This window comes from Micropterus salmoides, unplaced genomic scaffold (genome assembly GCF_014851395.1).
Source record: "Micropterus salmoides isolate LMB-PRFRI ecotype aquatic unplaced genomic scaffold, ASM1485139v1 Ms_hic_scaffold_5, whole genome shotgun sequence".
NCBI classification, from domain to species: domain Eukaryota; kingdom Metazoa; phylum Chordata; class Actinopteri; order Centrarchiformes; family Centrarchidae; genus Micropterus; species Micropterus salmoides.
Window position 1 is genome coordinate 21,970,775 of NW_024044237.1, and position 22,676 is coordinate 21,993,450.

The 22,676-nt window shown below is 38.2% G+C and overlaps 3 protein-coding genes and 1 long non-coding RNA gene across 6 annotated transcripts; 1 reads left to right on the plus strand and 3 right to left on the minus strand.

The window, feature by feature from the left end:
* Positions 1 to 188: 188 nt before the first annotated feature.
* si:ch211-145o7.3 (forkhead box protein N2) lies at positions 189 to 4,901 on the minus strand. Of its 2 annotated transcripts, none has more exons than XM_038698549.1 (5): positions 4,767 to 4,901; positions 3,335 to 3,976; positions 2,927 to 3,048; positions 2,405 to 2,460; positions 189 to 1,756 (listed from the first exon to the last, which is right to left on the minus strand). In XM_038698549.1, exons 2-5 carry the CDS (start codon positions 3,965 to 3,967, stop codon positions 1,404 to 1,406), a joined length of 1,164 nt encoding a protein of 387 aa, XP_038554477.1. In that variant the 5' UTR covers positions 3,968 to 3,976; positions 4,767 to 4,901; the 3' UTR covers positions 189 to 1,403. The 2 variants fall into 2 exon arrangements, with proteins under 2 accessions (XP_038554477.1, XP_038554476.1); XM_038698548.1 differs by having other exon boundaries at positions 3,335 to 3,979.
* A 1,048-nt stretch (positions 4,902 to 5,949) lies between these two features.
* On the minus strand, positions 5,950 to 12,676 carry yif1a (Yip1 interacting factor homolog A (S. cerevisiae)). The gene is made up of 9 exons (XM_038699637.1): positions 12,551 to 12,676; positions 12,097 to 12,138; positions 11,155 to 11,399; positions 10,276 to 10,380; positions 8,745 to 8,823; positions 8,601 to 8,658; positions 8,358 to 8,513; positions 7,970 to 8,063; positions 5,950 to 6,819 (listed from the first exon to the last, which is right to left on the minus strand). Exons 2-9 carry the CDS (start codon positions 12,125 to 12,127, stop codon positions 6,661 to 6,663), a joined length of 927 nt encoding a protein of 308 aa, XP_038555565.1. The 5' UTR covers positions 12,128 to 12,138; positions 12,551 to 12,676; the 3' UTR covers positions 5,950 to 6,660.
* A 1,213-nt stretch (positions 12,677 to 13,889) lies between these two features.
* Positions 13,890 to 14,470, minus strand: LOC119888857. The gene is made up of 2 exons (XR_005441961.1): positions 14,237 to 14,470; positions 13,890 to 14,108 (listed from the first exon to the last, which is right to left on the minus strand). It is a non-coding gene; the product is annotated as an uncharacterized LOC119888857 (long non-coding RNA).
* A 3,575-nt stretch (positions 14,471 to 18,045) lies between these two features.
* Positions 18,046 to 21,907, plus strand: fosl1a (FOS like 1, AP-1 transcription factor subunit a). 2 transcript variants are annotated; one of them, XM_038699740.1, is made up of 4 exons: positions 18,046 to 18,499; positions 19,061 to 19,315; positions 20,399 to 20,506; positions 20,626 to 21,907. In XM_038699740.1, the coding sequence occupies exons 1-4, from the start codon at positions 18,383 to 18,385 to the stop codon at positions 21,181 to 21,183; spliced, it is 1,038 nt and encodes a 345-aa protein (XP_038555668.1). In that variant the 5' UTR covers positions 18,046 to 18,382; the 3' UTR covers positions 21,184 to 21,907. The 2 variants fall into 2 exon arrangements, with proteins under 2 accessions (XP_038555668.1, XP_038555667.1); XM_038699739.1 differs by having other exon boundaries at positions 18,049 to 18,499; positions 19,058 to 19,315.
* Positions 21,908 to 22,676: the final 769 nt, after the last annotated feature.

Sequence of the window (22,676 nt, forward strand, 5' to 3'; positions counted from 1 at the left end):
TGATTGAGGACAAACCGTGTATCTATCTAACAGAGTGTAGTCCAGTGAGATGCGGTCGTTACGCCCCCTACTGGTTTAATTTACAACATCCATAGATGGTGAATATAGCCAAACGTATCCTATAACAATTTATACGGTAACAAACTGTAATGCAACCAAAGCTTCTATGTTGTCTTAACATAAAAACGGGCTGTTTTAATTCACAAGAACAGCATGATTTATTTGTTAGATTACAAAATCTAAAGCTTTTGAAAATACATAACAATACATACAATTTACAAACAGATATTCAGTGTGTCCAGAAATGTAAAGTGGTTCAAATGGCAGTGAGTTCATCTTAAATTTTATTATTCATTCCTGATAGAAGGCAACTTAACTTAGCGTAGAAGCTCATTTCTAGCTGTTTAAATTCACAGAAAACTAAAAGCCATTCAGTAACATATCATGTACATAAAATCAACTCCAGCAAACATGATCTGAAGAATGACGATGGGTGTAAAGAAATTAACTAGAAATAAAATTGGAAGTACTTATATTATTGTAATTAAGTAGAGCTTTCCTACTTTTTGAGTGCAATCTACAATTATAACTACATTATAAATTAAATATAGTTTAATGAAGTATTATACTCAACTACTTTTAGAAAGACAGCGTTTTCAGAAAAAACTACAGTAACAGTGTTAAGTGGGCAGGATATTCGACATAAGTTTGTTTGTTTTGAAAAGTTTTTTACTCATGAAAATCTTCTTATAAAGAAAAGACATATTCATATTAAATAGTAATAGAGTGCACTGCTTAGTGTAGTCCTCAAAAGAGCTATTTTTGTACTTTAGATTTCAACGCTATTTAAATTTTACTTTAACTTGGGAAACATCAAGAAACAATACTTTAACTAGAGTTGGAAGTACTCCTTTCACCCCTGAGAATGAACTTAATGTGTCAAAAAAGTCTGTCCGTATTGTACTGAAGACCATACTCTATTAATACTTTTTCCTCGGTTTAAAAATCTCAGAGAATAATCCTGTCAGTTTTGTTCAGTGTAACATTACACTCTCAAGTCTGTGTCCAGGTTGTGGTTGTATGGTGTGGTCTGGTGGTAAATTCAACTTCTGCATTGAAAGTGCCTGAATACATGGGAAGTAATGTGATCCATAGTTTTGTTAGTCCATCAAAAAGTTGATCTACTGTATATTTTCACCTACAACTACAAAACAATATGTAAGCCTTAGGGGCAGTGTCATCGTTTCAGGAAGAAGTAGCCGAATCTCTAAACATCATCACTCCATCCATTATCACTTAAGACTTCAAAACATAAATCCCCATTTATGTTGGTTCGTTGGAGTATTTGTTTACAATAGATTGAAACCTTGCATCAGTTGTGATTGTTAAATGGCTAAATAACATTAATATCCGCCACCTGCTAAGTCCAGCAGTGACCCAGCAGCCTCCTGGGCCTCGGCATCGAGCTGAAGGATCTCCACAGTCTCCAGGTCCAATTCTGTGTCACCTGGCAGCACCAGATACTGGTACTGTTGAGACTGGTAATAGTGTAACTCGATGTACCCACTGTCTGACAGTGGGTCCTTCTCCATCTCCCCGCTGACCTCGTCCTGCTGGTATTCAACCGACTCCATGGTGACAAGCTCCTCGTGATCTGGGGTCAAAGGGCATGGTGGGTTGTCAGAGAAACTTGGGTTATCATTGGTGAAGGTTTGAGGTGAGGGCGTGGAGAGGAGGAGGTTGTGAGAAAGAGGATCTGTGTGGGGGAAAAAAACATAAAAGTAGGAAATTACATCACAGTGTTCATTTGTTGGGGTTGCAATGGTGGAGTGGATAAGACACATGCCTTTCTTATAAGAGCCCCGGTTCGATTCCCACTGTGACACATCCACCAATGTGTCCCTAAGCAAGACACTTAACCCTTAGTTGCTCCAGGGGCGAGGGACCTCTGACATGTATAGCAATTGTAAGTCACTCTGGATAAAAAGTGTCAGCTAAATGAGTAATTATTATAAGCAGAAAATAAGACGTTAATATTAATAACTTGTTTTCATACAGGCACATGCACTTGTCAGATTCTTCAGTGAGCATGTGACCAAATAGCGCATATGCTCGGATATAAAACGAGGGGACATAAAGGGGACTACGCTAGGCTTCTGCTGGTTTGCCATTTAATGGAAGGTTGTTGCTGTGACAACACAACACAAACACAGGAACAATGCTGCATGGTGAGAAAAGCTGCATGGAGGGCAAAAAGCTACAGGTAATAAAAGTGTCACAGAGAGCTGTTACACCATTGATAAAACATTGTAAACTGAAAGAAATTCATAAAGGGTCAAATATGTAAGTTCTTGTGCTAATTAAGTGACATGCGCCTGCTGTGAGACGCCTCATCATCACTGACCTGAGATTTCCAAAGAGTCGCACACTGCAGGCACCCCAAATTCAGCTCCTTCCAACCTGCACACAACACGGCAAGATAGTTAGACAGCGACATAAATATAGGGTGGAGTAAATATGCAAGTAAATATTTGGCATTTTCCTCCCTCAGATAAGTTACGTAAACGATTATCAAAGTCAACTAATTGATTAATCGAGTAATCACATCACCACTAATACTTAGTATTGGCTTTTTGTCTATTATCTAAGAGTTAGTGAACATAAAATTTAACTGCTCCACTTTTGGTAATCAATTGTTTTAATCATAAAGTAAATATAGTAAACCAAACAATCGCTTGTTCCAACTTCCAGCTTCACAAATGTAAGGAGCTTTGATTTTATACTGTATCTGGATCATTTGAACAATTTCGAATTTCTGACAGCTGCTCAGACTAAATAAGCTGTCTGTAACTTTTAATTTACAGAGTTAAAGATTAGTTAATGAAAACTGTTGTTAGTTGCAGACGTAAGGTGTGATTATACTCACAGTGCAGGCTTGTTTAACAAATTGCTGTTGGTGCTGTGATAACTGTGGGTCTTCTTTAGCACCTCGAGGAGCACCGACCGATACTCTGGACACACACACCACAGCGATCCTTTCCCCACTGACTGAAACAAATATACAAAACCTACCGTAACATTCAAACTGCCACGGCAAATGCAAATATCTTAATCTTAAGCAAAACTGAAATAATTATAATATTTTCCCTGTAAGGCAGTTTAATGCTACCTTGACTACAGAGCAGCACATCTGTATTCAGTGTGTTGCTAAAGGACATTTCAGTGGGATGGATGCTTTCAGATGTGGATGCTTTCCTATAATTTAAGCACAGTAACTTTACTTGCTACATGACCCTCAACAAAGGACTCTCAATGTGGTAAACATGAGTCTAACCTGGCTCTTGTCCCTCTGAATGCGACGGAAACTCTTGCTCAGGGACAGGTTGTGTCTGACGGAATTCCTCCATCCTCCAGATGCTGTCCTGTAGTATGGGAAATTTTTCACAATCCATTCGTAGATGTCCTTCACTGGAAGCCTCTTCTCAGGTGAGTCTTCTAATGCCATGAAAATCAGACTACTGAAGGAGTACGGCGGCTTGGACGAGGAAGGAGGAGGAGGTCGTGCAGGTGCGGAGGACTCTAGCTGGGGCAGTGGTGTCATTTTATGAAGGGGCTGCAGTGGGAGTAGGTTGCCCCTCTGATGCAGCCAGCTGAGGCAGGTTAGGTCATCTTGGTCAGATATGTTTGCGGGGCTGAGGCATTGTATGTTTTCTTCTTCTAGGCACTGAGACTCAGTGCAGTGTGAAAGGGCGGAGGAAGAGTGCGTAGACTCTGCTGTTGCTGGAGAAAGTGAGGTAGGGGACGAGGGGAATGAAATAGGCGAAAGTGGGAGTGAAAGACAGCCATTTGAGCAGGTCTCCTGCAGCGAGGAAGAAAAAGGCAAGGACCCTCCAAAAGTGGTAGGACATGGTGGCAGTGTGTGAGAGCTATTCTCCATCTCTCTCCCAGAAGGAAACTTCCAGGTCATTCAGCTATACTACTGAGAGAGATCACAGGAATCAATCAAGGTAATGAAGTTACTTTTATATGAATGATGAATGTAATCTGGATTAAAAGTGAGCAATTTTGCACAGAACTGAAATCAAGTCAGTTTTATCTTATTTACCCCAAATTACAAACTTACACTACTGTACAGCAACTTTAAGGAAAAACTCCCCAAAACTCTGCCAGAGCAGACAGAAATGCAGTATGTCGTTTGTACAGAGTGGACAGAAATACTAATGAAAAGTAAACCGTACTTCCTTTCAAAACAGACACATGCAGGGTAACTACTCCAGGTTCGTTTTAACTCCAAATTTTCAGGCTAAAATTGCTGATGGAAAATGATGGAGAAAATAAAAATAGGTACTCAACAGCTTGATTCAGTTAAATGTTAGCTGAGCATCCACCAGCAATGTTCAAAGTCCACTTAGATCGGGTGACATCTCCCGTTTTAAAAAACGCAAAACGTGGCCAGTGGACAGGTGGAGGTCTCTTAGAAAGTCATTATTGCTCGTAACTATACATACTGAAGGTGCGCTGGCATCGATTAAACAATCTAAACTAACTAACTAGTAAATAAGTAGTCCAGGCTAATAATGTAAAATCACATTTATAACACTGAGAGTTTGTATGTGAAGCCACATGGCTGTACAACGCAGTTCAGTGGGCAAATGGCGGAACAATATAAAGTTTCATTTAGTCAAGATAGCCGCCTTTTCCTTTCACAGGTAACCCACTCGCTGACATTAGCTAGTGCTTCAAATGCATATTAACTAGTTACTCACCAAATTACCAAAACGATAATTCTGGCAGAATGCAGAGCTCCTAAAATGTCTCTAAACCACGTCGTTCATAAGTTAAAGGTGAAATTCTGGTGTTCAAAACCAGAACCGGAGTCGGACACCTCTCCGTGTTGTGTTGCCCTGCGAGGTTTCCATGGAAACGAAAAAGACGCTTTGCAGTCAGCGCGCTCTCAGGCGCGTTCACAGGCGCACCGACTCACAACAGGACAGGCGCGCTCCCGCATCGATACAAGCTCACAACGGGATAGTATAATAATAAATGCAATACTCCAATGTGAAATACCTCTTTAAGTATTAAGAAAACAAGTAGAAACAGTAGTAAAATGATATGTACCAACTTTTCAGTGGTGAGAGAAGTATTCACATTGTTTTACTGAAGTAAAAGCAGTTTAAAAATACTGTTTCAAAGATAAAGTCCTACATTTATACTAGTATACTAGTAAGTAAATGCTTGTCATTAGTAAACGTTTGCCATCATGACTTGTGACACTGTTATGTATTAAACTACTGATCCATCAATGTCTAAGCAGCCTTTTAATGTTGTAGTTGGTCAAGGCTGGACCAATTCTAACTTTTTTATACAGTTAGGTGGTTTAATCAATACAAATGCATATTTTACAAGCTTGTAATTTGTGTGTAAAATCTGAATCTGCAAAGTGACTTATGACTATACATTTCAACCAAATGTAGCAGCAGTGAATTAGTACATTTTTCTGTGAGATCTAGTGAAGTTCAAGTATAAAGCAATCCTTAAGTGCATGTAGCCCTAACTAAAATTCCACAACCACAAATAGCCTACTGAGGGCTGATTTTTGCTCTAGTCATTTATGAGCCTACAATGACTGCATTCAATTTAATTAAATTCAGCGCCAATTCACAACAGTCATCTTATTGCGCTTCTCATGTAGAGCAGGTCTAGACCTGCATGTTTACTGCTGGTATGCTATGACATTGTAATTACATATAACCACAAATGACACTTATTGGATAGTAGAGTCAAATTGACACTATGGAGTAAACCTAAATTCTTTTAAAATAGCAATTCTCAAGTAACATGCCAGTACCTCAAAACTGTTACTTTCCACCTTTGAGAACAACTGTATAACTTTAAAACACATATCTGTCATAGACTGTAAGGCAAATATTGAGCTCTGGCATCATCTTTAGAAATTAAACTTTATTAACTGACATAAATCAGTATTTTTCAGAAGGAAATAAATCAGATACAAATGTAGACATATGTTCCCTACAGAACTTTGCATGGAACAAAAAATCTCAAACTATTAGGTTGGAATGCACAAAGCTAAATATATTTATTTTTTTTCTACAAAAAAATCCAAACATCATCATGCTTTGTCAAATGTAGATAAATAAAATTCAGGATTTATCAGAGAAAGGAAGAAAATGCAGCAACATTGCTATACCAAAAAAGTGGCACTCGAATGATGTAATGTGTTTATGTCGGTGCAGTGTGTACTGTGTTTGTGTAAATACTGGAAAGCACGTCCAGGGACATTATATAAAAAGGAAACTTTTTCTGAGATATAATTAAACAAATGTCACAATGTAAGCCCTTGTTTTCAAAGTTAGGTGGCCAAAAATAACCATTTGTCCGTGTTACTATACACTCATGGTGGAAAACAACAGTCTTCCAGTGAGACATTTTCTGCGTCACACTTTGTAGTTAAATCAGTAAAACTACTGCATTATGAACATGTCCACCTGACAAGCTCAACACGCTGCAATTCAACACCGTCTACACATGGTTTGAGTTTACTGACAAAAGAGCATATAAAGGCGATTGTACAAACACTCAACAACCACATTATTGTTGGGTCCAATACACTTGGACTTCTGGTTATTAAATGCCTCACGGTCACCTGACCAAGTGAGAGGTTAACCAATATATAATGATTGGCTGAAAGACCGCCGTAGCCACAGTGATGTAAAGGCGGAGTTGAGGTTTGGCACTTGATCCAGTTCCCATGGAGTCCGAGGAGAGAGAGGGAAGGATCTTCATTTTCAGTGATCGAACCTGCAAAGATAGCAAGATCTTTAAACCTGCAATTCAGGCTAAGATAAGTGATAACATAAGTGGAAGTTACAAAGCTCACTTGATCAAGATTTTGGGAAATGCGCTTTTTCACTTTCCCACCAAGAATTAGATGAGAATATTGAAGAAGAAGACAACATATTTTATTAATCCTGCAAGGGGAAATTCAATGTTTTTTCACTCTGTTATTGTTAATATTATACACGCACAGGTCTGAAAAAACGGACCAATAGCAACAACACATGGAGAGATGTCAGAGTGAGGCGGTTGGGAGTTCAGGGGCTTGCTCAAGCCCACCGTCGGCAGTGCCCATGTGGTGATGCACCTCTCCAGCAACCAGGCCACATTCCGTATCTCTGGTCCATACAGGACTCGAACCCTTCGGTTTCCAGCCAAGTCCTTACGAACTGAGCTACTGCCGCCCAATTGACATGACTCTTGTATCTTTGCGCTAAATATGAAGCTACTGCCAGAAGCTGGTTAGCTTATCCCCAATTCCAGTGATATTAATCTACGCATTTAACTCTTTCCCCCCAAACTATTCCTTTAAAAATCTATATTATACATTTTCAGTAGAAATATAGTTTTTCAGCAAAATATTGTAGCATACATAAATTGTTATTGTCAGAGTATTTTAGTAACTAAATTTAATATACCATAATAATGTAACAGTCACAGGGTATTTATCACACTTGGCACTGTAAAGCCTAAACATGAGGGTTTATACACCTCATTATGAAAAAGTATTCTATGTTTGTTTGCTCATTATTCTTTTTAAACACTCTGGGAAAGAACAACTGAAATGGAAAAAACAGCATCTAAATATGTAAATATCTGACCCGCTTATGAAATGTTATTAATTATAATAACATAGGCAATCAGCACCTTTTCTGAACTAAATATATGCCACACTACGGAAACACACTACTGCTGTGGATGGGTATAAATCCATAAGCTCATTCATGACCTTAGAATTATGCTTGTGTTGTATTAAATAATAGATAAGTACAGTTTTCAGCTGGTATACTTAATATTTTGATGCAGAAATTTATCAAAGTTCAGTTTTCTGTTTTCAAATGCTTAAGATTTATAAATATAGTGGATGATATCAATAAGGACTCAAAATACTTACAATGAAGAACATAAGGGCACAGGAGGACCAGGCAAGAGCCACAAAATAACCATCACTGCCAAACAGCAAGCCACACAGCACTGTGAAGATCATCCTAGAGGAGAGGCATAAATGATTATTTATAACGTTTCAAAGTACCTCAACATTCAACAATTTTTTAATGCAGTTAACACAGACAAAGTTACATTAAAAATTCTTATTTACAAAGGTACCTTTTAACTGCAAAGCTAAATCACGATCAATGTATCTACGTCTTTGATTTAGCAGTTAATCAGTTTAGATATAATAAACAAAAAGTTGGAGCTTTGCTCAAAAACTAACCATCACACTGATTTGCTTTGTCTGTAAAATACAATCATATGCATCTTTACTATAATGTTACATTTACCCAACATATTTGTATCCACTGTAGGCAATTAGATCAAAGGTCGAGAGGTCGCTGTGTACTGTCAGCAGGTACAAACTCAACAACATCACCAAGACCTCAATGATGACCCACACGAGGGCGGTGCTGGCACACAGTCCAAGAACCTCTGGACTAAACCTTCACACAAAGACAACACATACTCCTTATTTTGCTTATTTGATACAGTGAGTCATAAAATAAATTGGATGAGGAAGGATTACTCACCTTTTTTGAATGCCGAGGGCCATTCCAGCAAGTAAAATGTAGGTAATGAAAGCCATTGCTTAAGAGACAAAAAGTAAATTTTTATACATCATATAAACATCCCAAAATGCTCTGCTATGGATTTTGTATTTATAGAAAAATTACTTGGTATGTAAAGATCAGGTGCATTCACATCCTGTCTTGGAGTCAGTGGAGTGTCCCGATGGTAACGGACTTCCCAATCCTACCAAAAACAGACGAGTACAGTATAAATCATCAATCATGAGTCAAACAGTGTTATATGCAAATATGCTTGGTACTCTTTTTTAGGGTCTACTAGATGGAACAACTGAGATTACATTAACAATAAAATGTTTTTTCCCTATATGAAGTTAATTTAAACTAAACAGTGAATATTAAAGATCAGCGATAAATCAGAGTAAACAGCAGTGGTATAGGATTCATTATGAGTAAAAATGGAGCAAAATATTTAAAATATTACACTTGAAAGTAAAAGAACATGTTACGGGCCAACAAGACAAGTGTCTTCTTTAGTATGGCTTTTGTTTCTTTGACAGCTTGCTGCCCTCATTAAAGGATGATACTAGCAATATTCTATATTTTTGTGATTCTCAAAGAATTCCAAGAAAAGATCAAAACCAACCATGCGTTAGTACATCTCTTGGATTGGGTATCGAGAACCGGTTCCAAGTTTGAAAGGTTACCATATTTCCAAGAACCGTGGATTTGTTAACGTGCATTTTGATTCAGCTTATCAGTTCCTAGCTTTTTGCATATTTCTCCTTGCACTTTAGCCATGAAGAGGAAGATGAGCAAGGAGAAAGTAGATGAATGTCACAGAGCGGTGACAAGATTTGTGGTGAAGATGTTGGAATCGGAACTATGATTTGATAAGAACCACATTTGATAAGTAGAATCAGAATTGGAATCGATTAAATTGAAACGATACGCAACCCAAACCATCATCTCTCAATACCTTTAGACTTCTGCACCCTCTCTGTGGTACCCAGAAGCACATTTGTTCCACATGAAGACGCAAATCTTTAAAATGGGTCACAGTATAGTTTCAATTATTAAAATTAATTTCCAAAAAGGAAGAGCAGCTGTAGTTTTCAGCAAACATTACTTAAACAGGAGTAAGTAGTTTGTTGGCAACTACTATCAGCTGTGGGAGTAGCAGGACAGTGTATGTTGACAAAATAAACTACAGTGCCCATGTTCGTGGTAATGAAGGAACATGGTGTGGCTCCTCAATGTGTTTTTAATAGTTTATGAGAGCAGAGGAGATGTATGTTAAAAAGAAATAGGTTTTATCACTGTGACTCTGCTCTTGTAAGGAAGTTTTGCGGTCTGTGCAGTCTGTGAAGTTCACACATTATCAGGGCACAGAATGTTTGGAGTGGTGACTTAATTTACAATCTGAATAAGTTAAAGTTAACTGAGCTCAGTGTGTTTTTATATCCACACTGGCAATCACAGCATTATTATGTTCATAAATAAAGCTGGAGTAGTGATTAAGTGGCTGATTATCTTATTTGCATAGTTTCAATGTGATAAGTGGTTGAACATATGATACCAGAGAAAATTATCATGCAGTCTTTAACTATTAAATGTTTTCTGTTGTCCAGTACATTGATGTAGGACAAAGTCTGATGAGATGAATGGCTCTGATTACCTGATGTGTATAAGGGAACATGAGGATCATAAGTTTCTTCAATACATATCTGGTATCGACAGCAAAGAAGTATTTCAGCTTGTTCACAGACATGAATCTGCTTATCTGAAAGACAAAGGAAGTACAAATATTGACTTAACAGATGAGAAGTAATAGTCTGCCAAAGTTAATAATTTGTATATATATATATATATATATATATATATCTCATGTACAGTAGAAGTCGCTAAGTCGCTTTTTAGGTTGTGCTCTGTTAACATGTACATTAGACATACAAACAAGTGGAGATATAATTAAAACATATAAATCCAAGATGTACAATTTAAGGGAAATAATTGCATACTATTATAATGATGTTCCATAACATTGCTAAATTAGATCAGTGACACCAGGGTGTTTAACTTGAGTTTGGTCTTCAGTTTCTTCCATAAATATGGAGCAAAAGCTGAAAGCAGTCCTACTCAACTCTGTGGAGTGCGTAAAGAAATCCACGTCTGTGATCTTGTGTTTATATTTATTACTCTAGAGGAAATTAGGGGTGATATGTGGAATGGTAATTTTAAAAGAAGTGCTTTATAAATAAATAAAAGAGCTTGTTGCTCACACCTCAGAGAGAGGTCAATTACACAGTTGATATAAAATATAGTAATGTGTTCTATAACTATCACCAGTCATAGGCCTGAGTGCACTATGGTAAATAGCATCCAGTGGTTTTAATGTGGTATCTGAACCATGCATGTAGATAATATCCCCAAAGTCCAACAAAAGCACCCTTTTCCACGGAGTATACCAGCTTCGACTCTGTTCGCCTTCTTGGATTTTTTTGCAATGGAAAACAGAGGACGGGAGGAACCATTTGAATATACTGCTTTTCCTCACCTCTTTGTTTACCATATCCTTTCCTTGGTTGGCTAATGAGGAGCCGTACATTACTGCAACGTTGGCCATTGGATCAGTAAACAGGTTGTCTACCCCAGCCCCTCCTTGCAGGTCATTTGAGGGACCTCCTATATTGTACCCAGGAGTGTAGAATCCTTGACTGTTCATTGCCGGTGCTGCAGAGCTGGTGTCTTCAAACAAGACAGACGCTGCTGTTGGGGGAGCTGCACGAGCTCTCGGTTTACCTGTGGAAAGGATGGACACAACGGAGAAAATGGAGGACATTTTATTTTATATTTAAAAAAATGGACTTGGATAATATTTCATGGATTTCCTACAGTATTATCCACAATATCAAATAGAATCATACACTGATCTCCCCCCTAATTGGTTAATATGTTAATCCTTTTTTGCTGAACTTTTGTAGGTTTTGCTAATTTCACCAAAAATGTGCCTATGTCCACTATTAAAGTCAATGTATGAGTGCCAGTCCTCCAAGGTTTACACTCAGTTGCCAGTTTATTAGATGCCCTTAAATAAAACTTAATCACTGTTATAAAAAGTAATGCAACAACTCATACCTTCATAAAGAATCCAATTTTCAGTTCAAAATATTTTGGAGATTATGAAGGCTTTAGTGACAGGTGTTTCGAATATTTTGTCCACCCCATGTATATCAATTAGGGTAGACATTATAAAACTCATGCAGATAAGATTAATTCAAGTGCTGATATATTAGACTGCATTAGTTCATATAGGTGTACCTAACAATTTGGGATCTTTTATCGTAACGTTATAGCAGCAGTCATGTGACAGCACCAGCTGAGTTCTGTGCGTCTTGCTTAAGTAAGAAAATAGGAAGTAACGTTACAATCTGGGTGGATATATATTACAAACTGATGGTAACACGGTGATTCATGTTTCCAGTTAACGTTAACTTACTTGCTCGGTACCCATGATGTGGCAAGTCCATTGTGATGTTCGCTTAAAATAAAAACAATGACACGTTAGCTACATTTCAGCTTATTTATCATTTCATTTCGGTCAGCAACGCTAATAAAGCACTGTGATGTCATGCCACAGATGACAGTGGTAGCATTAAATGATGATATCGGTAAGAGGTCAGCTTGCACCTTTGTGCTATTACATGCTAGCTACCCAGCTAACCCACTACACGTATAAACTTATTTAACGGTAACCACTGTTAATGTTATAGCCAGCTACCTAGCCCCGGCGAGCTAACTTACGTTGATAACATCATATTTTCAACTAATACTCGGTAAAACTGCACAGGTGATACACATATATTCAACAGTAGCAGCTCAAATGTCCACACAACTTGTCTAACTGATAATGTTATGGTTATGAAGTAAATAAGGCGCATAACAGCACTTACCTACACAGCTAACGTTGTTAGCTAGCTACGTGGCTACCAGACTGTTCGGGCTGATCCCACCCATCAACTGCTGGTTGGTTGACTCCAGTGTGCCTGCGTGGCAGAAAACACTGTATGGACAAAACATTAAAGTACACAACTGAGAGTTTATGCTAGGACTTCCATGTGTGAATCTTCCTGTTTCCTTTCCCAGCTTAACTGTTTGTGGGGGATGGCAGGAAAGGTTAGTTTTCAACTTTAGGGAGCCACAAACTAGCATCTTTGAGCAGAAACAAAACAACAGCAGATATAACGTTACTGTAGTAGCATACATAATACACAATGTCCCTAATTTTATCAGAAACATTGAAACGAAATGCACAGTTTTATTATTAAATATGCAAATACACTGTGAGGTGTGTTTAGGAGTTAAGGGATAAACAATATTTACTCTATATTTATATTTACTATAAACAGTGTGCGGGGGGTGAAGTCCGATTCTCGTCATGATCCATGATTATAGAGCATTATAGAGATTAATCTCAATAAAGGATGCTGTCAGTGTTTTAGAGACCACCCAAAATATCACAAATCATGCTTTTAGGGGAGCTGATGTCTTATTAAGGGCAGCTTAAGCTCCCCCTGGCTCCCCCCATAGTTCGCACCCTGACTATAAGAGCAGAATACCCCTCACTTTGAAGAAAAGGCCTATGGTTTAGCATTTTAAACGTGATAGAATTATAAATTAGAGGCCAATGTATTGCTAGACCACCTTCATCATCCTTAAATGTTTTATATGTATGGCTAATTAACAGTACAAATCCTAAATTTGCCTTTACAGTCAATAAACAACACCCTCCATCCAATCATGTACATCTACTAATGTAGGCTACTCTACTCCCTCTACATGTATTTTCATTTTATAGTTTTTCCTCAAATGCTAAAACACATTTCACAAAACGTTTTGTCCATGTTCTCCAATGTCTAAACACAACACCCTTTTCTAAAGCTACATAAACACAACCACACCTTCTCCCTTCAAAACTCGAACTTTCACACCAAAAGAGCAGCTCGAAGCTTTCAAAAATGTAAACACTATACACATCATTACACACTACAGCAAAACAATTGAAAACACAATGCTCAATTTGTGAGAAGGTTCTTTGTTTCATAACTGCCAATGCATATTTTTAGAAACTTTACAATAATGGATCTTCTTAGATCTCTGCAGAGGATTGGGCATTTAGATTTGTGAGTTTCATATGAAGAGTATAAATCTATAGTAAATTCTGTACACTACTGTAACAACTCAATGCAAAAACAGAATCTATTGCACACAACAGTACTCTTGAAAACATGATCAGGGTGTGAAGTTTTTTTAATTTATTTTATTTACACCACAATCACTGTGCGGCATCATGTCGCTGAGCTGCATCAGTTCACATTATCGGCAATGACTTTGTCTCTCATCTCCCGGAGTCTGATGAGGTTGTTCTCACGAACCATATCCACAATGAGGGTTTCTTGTGCCGCTGTAAATATGGCAACCCTCCCACCTCTATGTGGCATTCTTTCAACTCTAAAGAAAGAAACGTGTTGTCAATTGACATGTTTTACAATACAGTAACAACTGATTTGAAACTAATAGACTACTTTCACAGGCTTGTAAAATTGTATTGTGACAAAGAAAGCAATAGAGTACAATACCTGTTGTGTTGTGTGAATGCCCTGATAATGGTGGCCACGGTGAACCTACTCAGGTTTGGACGGACTCTTAGTCCTGCTTCAGCCATTGTCATGCCATGGACAATGACATGGTCAATGACTGTTGCTCGCATCTCGTCCGTAATGATGGTGCGAGGTTGTCTTGCTCTCCCTCCTGGACCTTCTCCTCTCCCTTGTTGGCCTCCTCCTCTTCTTCCTTGGCCTCCTCCTCTTCTTCCCTGGCCTGCTCCTCTTCCTCCCTGGCCTGCTCCTCTTCCTCCCTGGCCTGCTCTTTTCCCTCCTCTGACTCAATTACCTCTTCCCCTGACTCTGCCTTCATCCATTGTGTTTGTTTGAAATCTTCAGCAAACTGTGCACTCTGAACTTGCTTTTATACATGTGGTCACAGCATTAGCAACAGGTGTTTTCAATTTTGAATCATTGTGTGTAATGAATGACGCCAGGTGTGTTCATTTTGTTCAAATATTGCTGACTGTGGCAAGCATTTTGCATCACATGAGCTTTCATTTGAGAATATGAGCAGAGTTCTTTTGCAACTTGTGTTTTAGCAAGGAAAAATGTGTTAAGATTTATGTGAACGGAGGATTGTGTTTTGTGAATTGTGTCTTCATGTGAAATGTGTTTATGATATTGGAAAATGATGGCTAGATTTAGTAAATGTGTTTAGACAACTGGTCATTTGGTTTAGAGGATTGGCTTTTGTGTTTTAGCATTTGAGAAAAACTGTAATAACTTTAAACTTACACTCCACTACTACATTTTATGGAAATATTGTACTTTTTACTCAGGTCTATTTATCCCATGTCACTGAAGTTCCCACATACTTTGTAGATTAAGATTTATATATAAAAACATATGATGAGTTCATAAAATGTTAAACTACTAAAGTCTATAATGCAGTTAAATTGAGCTTCATCTGGACCAGCTGCATGCTGCTACTTTCACTTTTGCTACTTGCTTACTTACTTGCTACTCTCTTGTATGAACCTTGTGGGTTTTTTTTGTTTATGCTTGATATTATGCACAGCACTTTGTAACCTGTGTTAAAAGGTGCTATACAAATAAAATGCTACTTACTTTAAATACTTACCTTAAAAGTTTTACTTAAAAAAATATGAATATAACATTGAATTCAGAGGTTTTACTTGGACTACTATATTGATCTATTGATACTTTATGGATACTTTTACCATCCCTACTGTAATGGACAATGTTTCAGAATGAGTACTTTTACTTCAAATACTTTCATACTTTAAACATTTCAGTGCCAAGCTGACAAGAAATTATATATTATAAAACATTCCCCACACTATTTACAGTAAGAACATTTTGAACATATTTGGATTATTGTCAAATTTTGTATTATTAATTTTTTATTTAATTGTGGACATAATTTTTTGATATTATGACTAATAGACATGACATGCATACTGTATGCCAGCATTACTTCAACAAACCATGACCTGGACAATCAGAACTGTCTTGGTAATGACATGTTCAAATCTTCACTGTACAATCACAGTAAGATAATCTAGGTCTTACCACGGTGCCAAAGCATGAATTGACACCCACTAAACCAAATAAATCTAAGTGTATGTGGCATGAAAGATGCAGTTATGCTGTGAAGTACATGTCTGCGTGGGACGGGTTTGTCTGTGGGTGTCGATGAGTTATATGAATGAATGTGGAGATTTTTACGGTGAGTAAATTGTAATGGAATCTAAACTTCCTTCTCTGACCTTTGTAGAGAAAATGTGGAGTAAAACAGAAAACAAGAACTTACTCGCACACACACACACACACACACACACACACACACACACACACATATATATATATATATGTACACACACACACATAAGTATATACATGTACGTAAAAACAAATGGGCATGTCTGTTGAGTAGAACTTTCCCGATCAAATAAAAGATACAAGAAACAGCCAGTGGATGTTGAGCTGTCCAACATGTTGTGACATGTTACAATAAGAGACATAGCAAGTGTGTCATCGTTGCATTCCTGAGTTTTTAGTCATCTGAGGTCCACCTTTACCCCGTATTCCCTTCATATAATACCATCGACCACACTGACAAAACAAAACATTCTGCATGTGTCCTCATTATCACAGGGTGAAATATTGACTCAGCAGTCAAATGGGCCAATGAGCAACAGGTAAAGGCTTTAGTAAATGTTGTGCTTCTGGCAGTTTCACTTTTTGTTCACTATTCTCATTCATAAGTTACGAAGAGTCCAAAGACCACAGATTAATGTCTGAATTTCTACGAGGATCATTAATCTACACGCCCAACTTTTTGACTTTTTTATAGTGGACTAGTAATGGTCTTTGCAATTAACTTTAGTGACTCGTTTAAAAATTGACAATCCTTCCTAAGAGTAGAATTAGCAGTAATGTGAGACATTGGTGCAACAGTCAGCAGCTAGGAGAAATCAGCCCTTGCCGGGAACTCTGTCCTTAGGGACTGCAAGGTCAGCAGCTGTTGTGTCAGACTAAGCTTACCGAATCTACAACAGGCATTTTTTGAATCTTTACTAGGTACTATATTGTGCTTGCAAGTGAAAAACAGTCGTTGAAACGGTTGGTTAAATAATCGAGCAGCTTTGTGGCATTCGACTGACTCATTGCCACAGGCATGCGTGCACATTGATGTGGTTTCCAAAGTGAGAGTGACTGCCAAAAACCTCAGCACAATTAGGCACATGACCCAGCTCCCCAGACTATATGATCTATTTCATAATCCATCCTGTAGTTTATATGCTACCTTTAATTTAATTAATTTAAGATGTAAGAGTATTAAAAGAGCTTTTTTGTCTTACAGCTGTTTTTGTCATTGTTTTTCTCAAAGAACTGACGGCAGTATGACAGAAATGTTGGAAATTACTCTTGTTATGTAAAAGTATTTGTACTTTTTGGAAGATTTTAAAATCCATAATTTCATAGTTATTAGCAAGGTTGTATACTTTAAACTGCAGTTAAAATTACATCCCTTACTGAATACAAGGGTTTTCATAATTTCAAGATACAGATGGGTGACAACTAAAAGGAAAAACCAACATAAGTGTCTCCGTATCGAGTAAGGACACCACGAGCATCCAGAACAGCTTCGGCTCCTTGCCAAGTCTTTGTAAACTCTGTTGGAGGGATGGACACCATTCCAATATATTCCCTCTCATACACACACACACACACACACACACACACACACACACACACACACACACACACACACAAACCTTATTTAAATAATTTAAGTAATAGCATTGAGATCAAGATTTCTTTTGCAAGAGATGGTCTTCCATGTCTTTCATTTCAACCTGGGTTGAAACCTGGTAACTGTAAAGGTCTTAAATTTGTCCCCAGTCTTTATTCATAAGTTCTGAAATGGATCTGAAAATGAAAAGAAGAAATTTCACGTTGACTTACGGTTTTACTAAGTTGTATACTTTTAACCGCAGGTAAAATTACAGTTATTACTAAATACAAATGTTGTAAACTCTCTACAAGCACTAGAAATGGAAAACTGTACATCTATTTGCACTAATAAATGGCAGTACTTCCATTGGAGTATGAAACTGTAGTATTTCAACCAGTGCATCAGAAACCACATAGCAGAAAACTTAAAGCATGTTACCATGAGGTGAAGCGCCTGTTTCGGTCTGAGGAATCCCGGGTGCTACTCCCAGGAGGAAACTCTCACCAAATATGGTTAATGACGTCACGACACGTGGTACGATTCGTGAGCGATTCCAGACAACTCTATTTCCCGTAACCACGGCGGGGCGTGGTGCACCTATAGCGGAGCTTTAAGAGTTTACAACCTCACAGTCATTCTCAGACTTTGACTTCTAGCTGTATGATTAAGAACGAGAGGATGTACTGAAAGTCGTTTTCAGAGGTTTTTGGGAGATTTGAAAAAAAGCGTGGCGATATTTTCTTCCTTGTCCCCCCTTGAAGACGTACCCGTTTGGACTCTACCACTTTACCGCAATAAGGTGGGCTTACCCAGAGTTTGAATTGACTGACGAGACTCATCCCGAAAGTTAATTCGTGGGACGTGAAGCCTTTATAGTCCCAGCTGGAACCACTCTTCTTTTCACTTAAACATAAAGGATGTATGGAAACTTTGGGAGTCAAGGGAGAGGCAACCCGGGGTACACAGGCAGCGTCTCTGGGTCAGACTCTGTATCCCTGGGAAGCACCAGCACATCAACTACACAACAGGAGCAGGTAAGTGTACTTTCATTAAACTAGGTGACAGGTTATCCTAAGCAGATGGGGTCAAACTGAATGTAAACTGAACAGTAAAAGTAAAATAAAATGTATATATAAAATAATGAACAGTTGTGAATGGCGTAGTGGATAAGACACACGCCTTTGGTGTGAGAAACCTGGATTCGAATCCACTGTGAGACACCACTGTGTCCCTGAGCAAGACACTTAACCCCTTGTTGCTCCAGAGGCGTGCAACCTCTGACATGTATATGTACCTACTGTATATGAGCTAATTGAATAAATGTAAGTTACAATACAGTAGGCTGGTAAAAAATATGTAATGTCGGTATAGTTATACAAGTACTTATACTGTGTGTGTACAATAAAAAGTTACTCTCAACATATATTAATATAATCATAATAACTGTCATCATTTGTTACGTTTTACTTTAATTACTTTGCATTTAGACCTCAGAACCCATGTGTTTTGTTATTGACCACATTTTTGAATTTGGGTCTTCTGTTATAGTATTTTTAGCGTGTCCTCTAATTTTATTCACATTTTCTTCCCAGAAGTTCACAGTGGCTGGCAGCAGTCAGTTCGTACCAAGCCTCAATGCCATCACAACCAACCAGGACCTCCAATGGTTGGTCCAGCCCTCCCTCATGCATCCACCAGGCCCTTCACGATCACCAGTCCCTCCTTACCCAACCCTCTCAGGGGCACGGCCGCTGGTTGCGCCACCTTCCCACTCCCATTTTCTTAGACCAGGGGTCATAAGAGCGGCTGCTAACACAACAGCTCCGACAAGGCGCAGGAATGATGAACATGTAAGAAAGTAGTCCTTAAATAACTGAAATTTCATGAGGATACATAGTGCCAAAACATTGTTTGGAGATTGAAGAGACAATGCTAATTAATTTATTCAGTTTCTTCTGTTTGAAAAGTGAGAGACTGAGAGAGAGTTATAGGAGCTCTCTTGGAATTCACATTTTCCCTGGACGGAATACAGATAGCGAGGTGTGGAAAGTAGCTTTGATCATGTGTAACTAGTGTGTAATATCCTGTAATACTCTCTGACACAACTGTGCCATTTCCTTTAGACTTAGACATCACAATTAACAATTCGGAAATAGGATAAGATAAGATTATTTGGAGATATTATTTAACACACTATTTAAACAACTTTTTATACACTCTACAGGTGAAAGCACACACTGTTTTTGTTCTTTAATAGTGTTTACTTTGAGTCAATGTTGACTCAGTGAAATGATCACCTGTGACACACTGTCTGCAGAGATCTGTTTTTTGTTAGAAGAGCAATGTTACGTATCAAAACTAAATGGCAAAATATCAAAGTTGCTCAATTCAATTCAACTTTAACCTTAAGAGCTTTTAACCTGCTTGTCACCACCGCAGTGTAATTTTTTTTTTCATCATGCACATGTTGGCACATATCCCCATCACAGTTTTGTTCTTGAAGTTGTAATTTCATGGTACAGGAAGTGGACTGTCATGTGACTCATAGGGACAAGTCATTTTCTGTGACTCACACCTGAGTCACTGCTGGGGTCTGAGCATGACTCATCACCCTGAAAAGGCGGGAAATATTGGAGCAGTATCAATTATTCAGTAGGGCACTTGATGAAGTCAGAGTTAGGGTGTTACAGACGCACAAAAGTTCAGACATTTCAAAATCATTCTGCCGCCATGACTGTGATGACTCAGTGCACACACATGGTGGTAGTGTTTCTCATGTGTCATGCTGCCGATGCTGAACACTCCCTATACATTTGATTTTTCGAAATTAGATGGTTTCACAGTCCAACTTTAGACTTTACATGGGGTTTTAACTATGTCAGGTTAACCTATTTTATGTGGTTTAACTCTTTTTCTTTGCTTTCTCATCAAAGTTATCCCAAGAAGAAATGGAGAGACGTAGAATAAGAAGGGAGCGGAATAAACTAGCAGCAGCAAAGTGTCGCAATCGTCGTAGAGAGCTGACGGACACGCTGCAAAATGTGAGTGAGCGTTGTGCAAATGTCACAACATTAATGCTTGAAATACAAGGTAAATGTCTCGGTCAGGCATAAGAGAATTTACATATACGCCTGTCTTTCTCTGCTTTCTCCTGGTGTAGGAGACTGACCAGCTGGAGGATGAAAAGTCCCGTTTACAGAAGGAAATAGAAGAATTACAAAGGGAGAAAGACAGGCTTGAGCTGGTCTTGGAGGCACATCGTCCCATTTGTAAAATAGAGGACTCGGATTCGGATTCTGACCCAAGCCCATCAATTTCCTCTTTGGGAGGCATCAAAATGGAGCCTGAACACTCCAGGAGACCAGGTCCCGCGATCGAACTGCCAGCAAAGATTGAAAGGCCCAAACCAAAGATAACTATCCCCACCAAGTCTGTGACATCGACTGCCTCTACTGTTGCCACTGAATCAGAGTCGCTCCACACCCCGATTCTCACATCTACTCCCTCTCTCACGGCCTTCACCGCTGGTATGGTTTTCACCTATCCCTCTGCCCCGTTGGACACCAGCGCCTCCATCACGTCCCATGCTACATCACATCAGGGACACGTCCCACAGTCTCAAGCCCGAGAGGCCTGTGGCATAGCTCATCGCCGCAGCAGCAGCAGTGGTGACCAATCAGATCATTCCCTGCACTCCCCAACCATCATCACTCTCTGATTGGTGGCCCTGTCATTCTGGCTAAACACTAATGTTCAGTTCATTTCAATGCAGTCATAATGTGCGTGATGAAAAGGATCTCTGGGAAACATGGCAGAAATGAAAATGATGAGTGTGATAACCGTTTTTTAAAATGAGCTCAGTGCATCTGCTTCATTTCATCTATTTAGAAAGTTGATCGCATACTTAGATGACATGCAAATTAGTGGCATTATCGGGATATGAATGTTACACTCTGTTAAGTTTTTATATATATATAAAGTCTTTATATTTCTGATGTCTATCAGGTAGAATGATTGCATAGCATGCACAATGTATTCTCTAAAGAATTATACAAACTTTCTAGAACAAACTGTACCTAATAATATATTTATAGTGATAATTTAGTATAATGTTGCACTTAGTGACTTGTTACATTATTACGTCATGTAATGTAACACTTTATAAATGTCCTCACCAAGGGAAGTAGAGAACTTACAACTAAATGGTCCTTATTTTTGTACGGCTCTTTTAAGAATCCTAATATTGTCTATGCAAATGATTGACCACTAAGGCTGGGCCGTAGGAGTTAATACAGATTATATAACCATGTATTTATTTTTGAGAGTGTAATATATTTTTGGTAATGTTTTCTCTGATAAATGAACTGTTTTGGTGGGCAGTGCCTTACTTTTATCTTTTGTCAAAGCATAATTTGCAGACAATAAATAACAATGGTTCATAACTGTGTGAAAATTGTGATGTTGTAATATTATTGGTAAAACAAACACACAAGAAGATATGAATAGACCAGCATGAATCTTAAAAACAACAGATTCAACTGAGAATTAAATGGCTAAATGGCTTTTTAAAGTGTGAAAAAAACTTGAACCAATGAGACACCAGAAAAACATAAATACTGTAGGACTCAAAGGAGTATTCAACTAATTGATTAGTTGATTGATAGAAGATTAATTTACAACTATTTTGCATTCAATCAAACAAAAATGAGAACTTAATATTTTCAGTTTGCAGCTTCTCCAATTTGATGCTTTTGTGTGATTTATGTCAACTGAACATATATTTGTATTTTGGACTGTTGGTCAGAAAAAAACAAGCAATTTGAAGACTGGGAAACTATAATGTGCATACTTCTAAATTTTGTCAAACATTTTGGGACATTTCACAGATTAAATGATTAATTGAGAAATTAATTGGCAGAATAATCATTCATGAAGATAATCAAAAGCTGCAGCCCTTTTCCTGACAAGGCCTGATGGCTGCAATATGTACGACAAACTCTTTATGACCGCTCTATGCCACTCAACTATGAACACTGTGTTACTTCATTTCCCAAAAATGAAGTGAATCTCTTGCTAATACAAACATAGCTCAGAGGGCATTGGATTGCTCTGCTAAAATGGGGTTAGAGAGAGAAATAGAAATGGAACGAGAGTCAGATTGAGAGCTAGAGAGCACGAGGGAGAGGAAAAAAATGTGTGTATGCTGCTGTC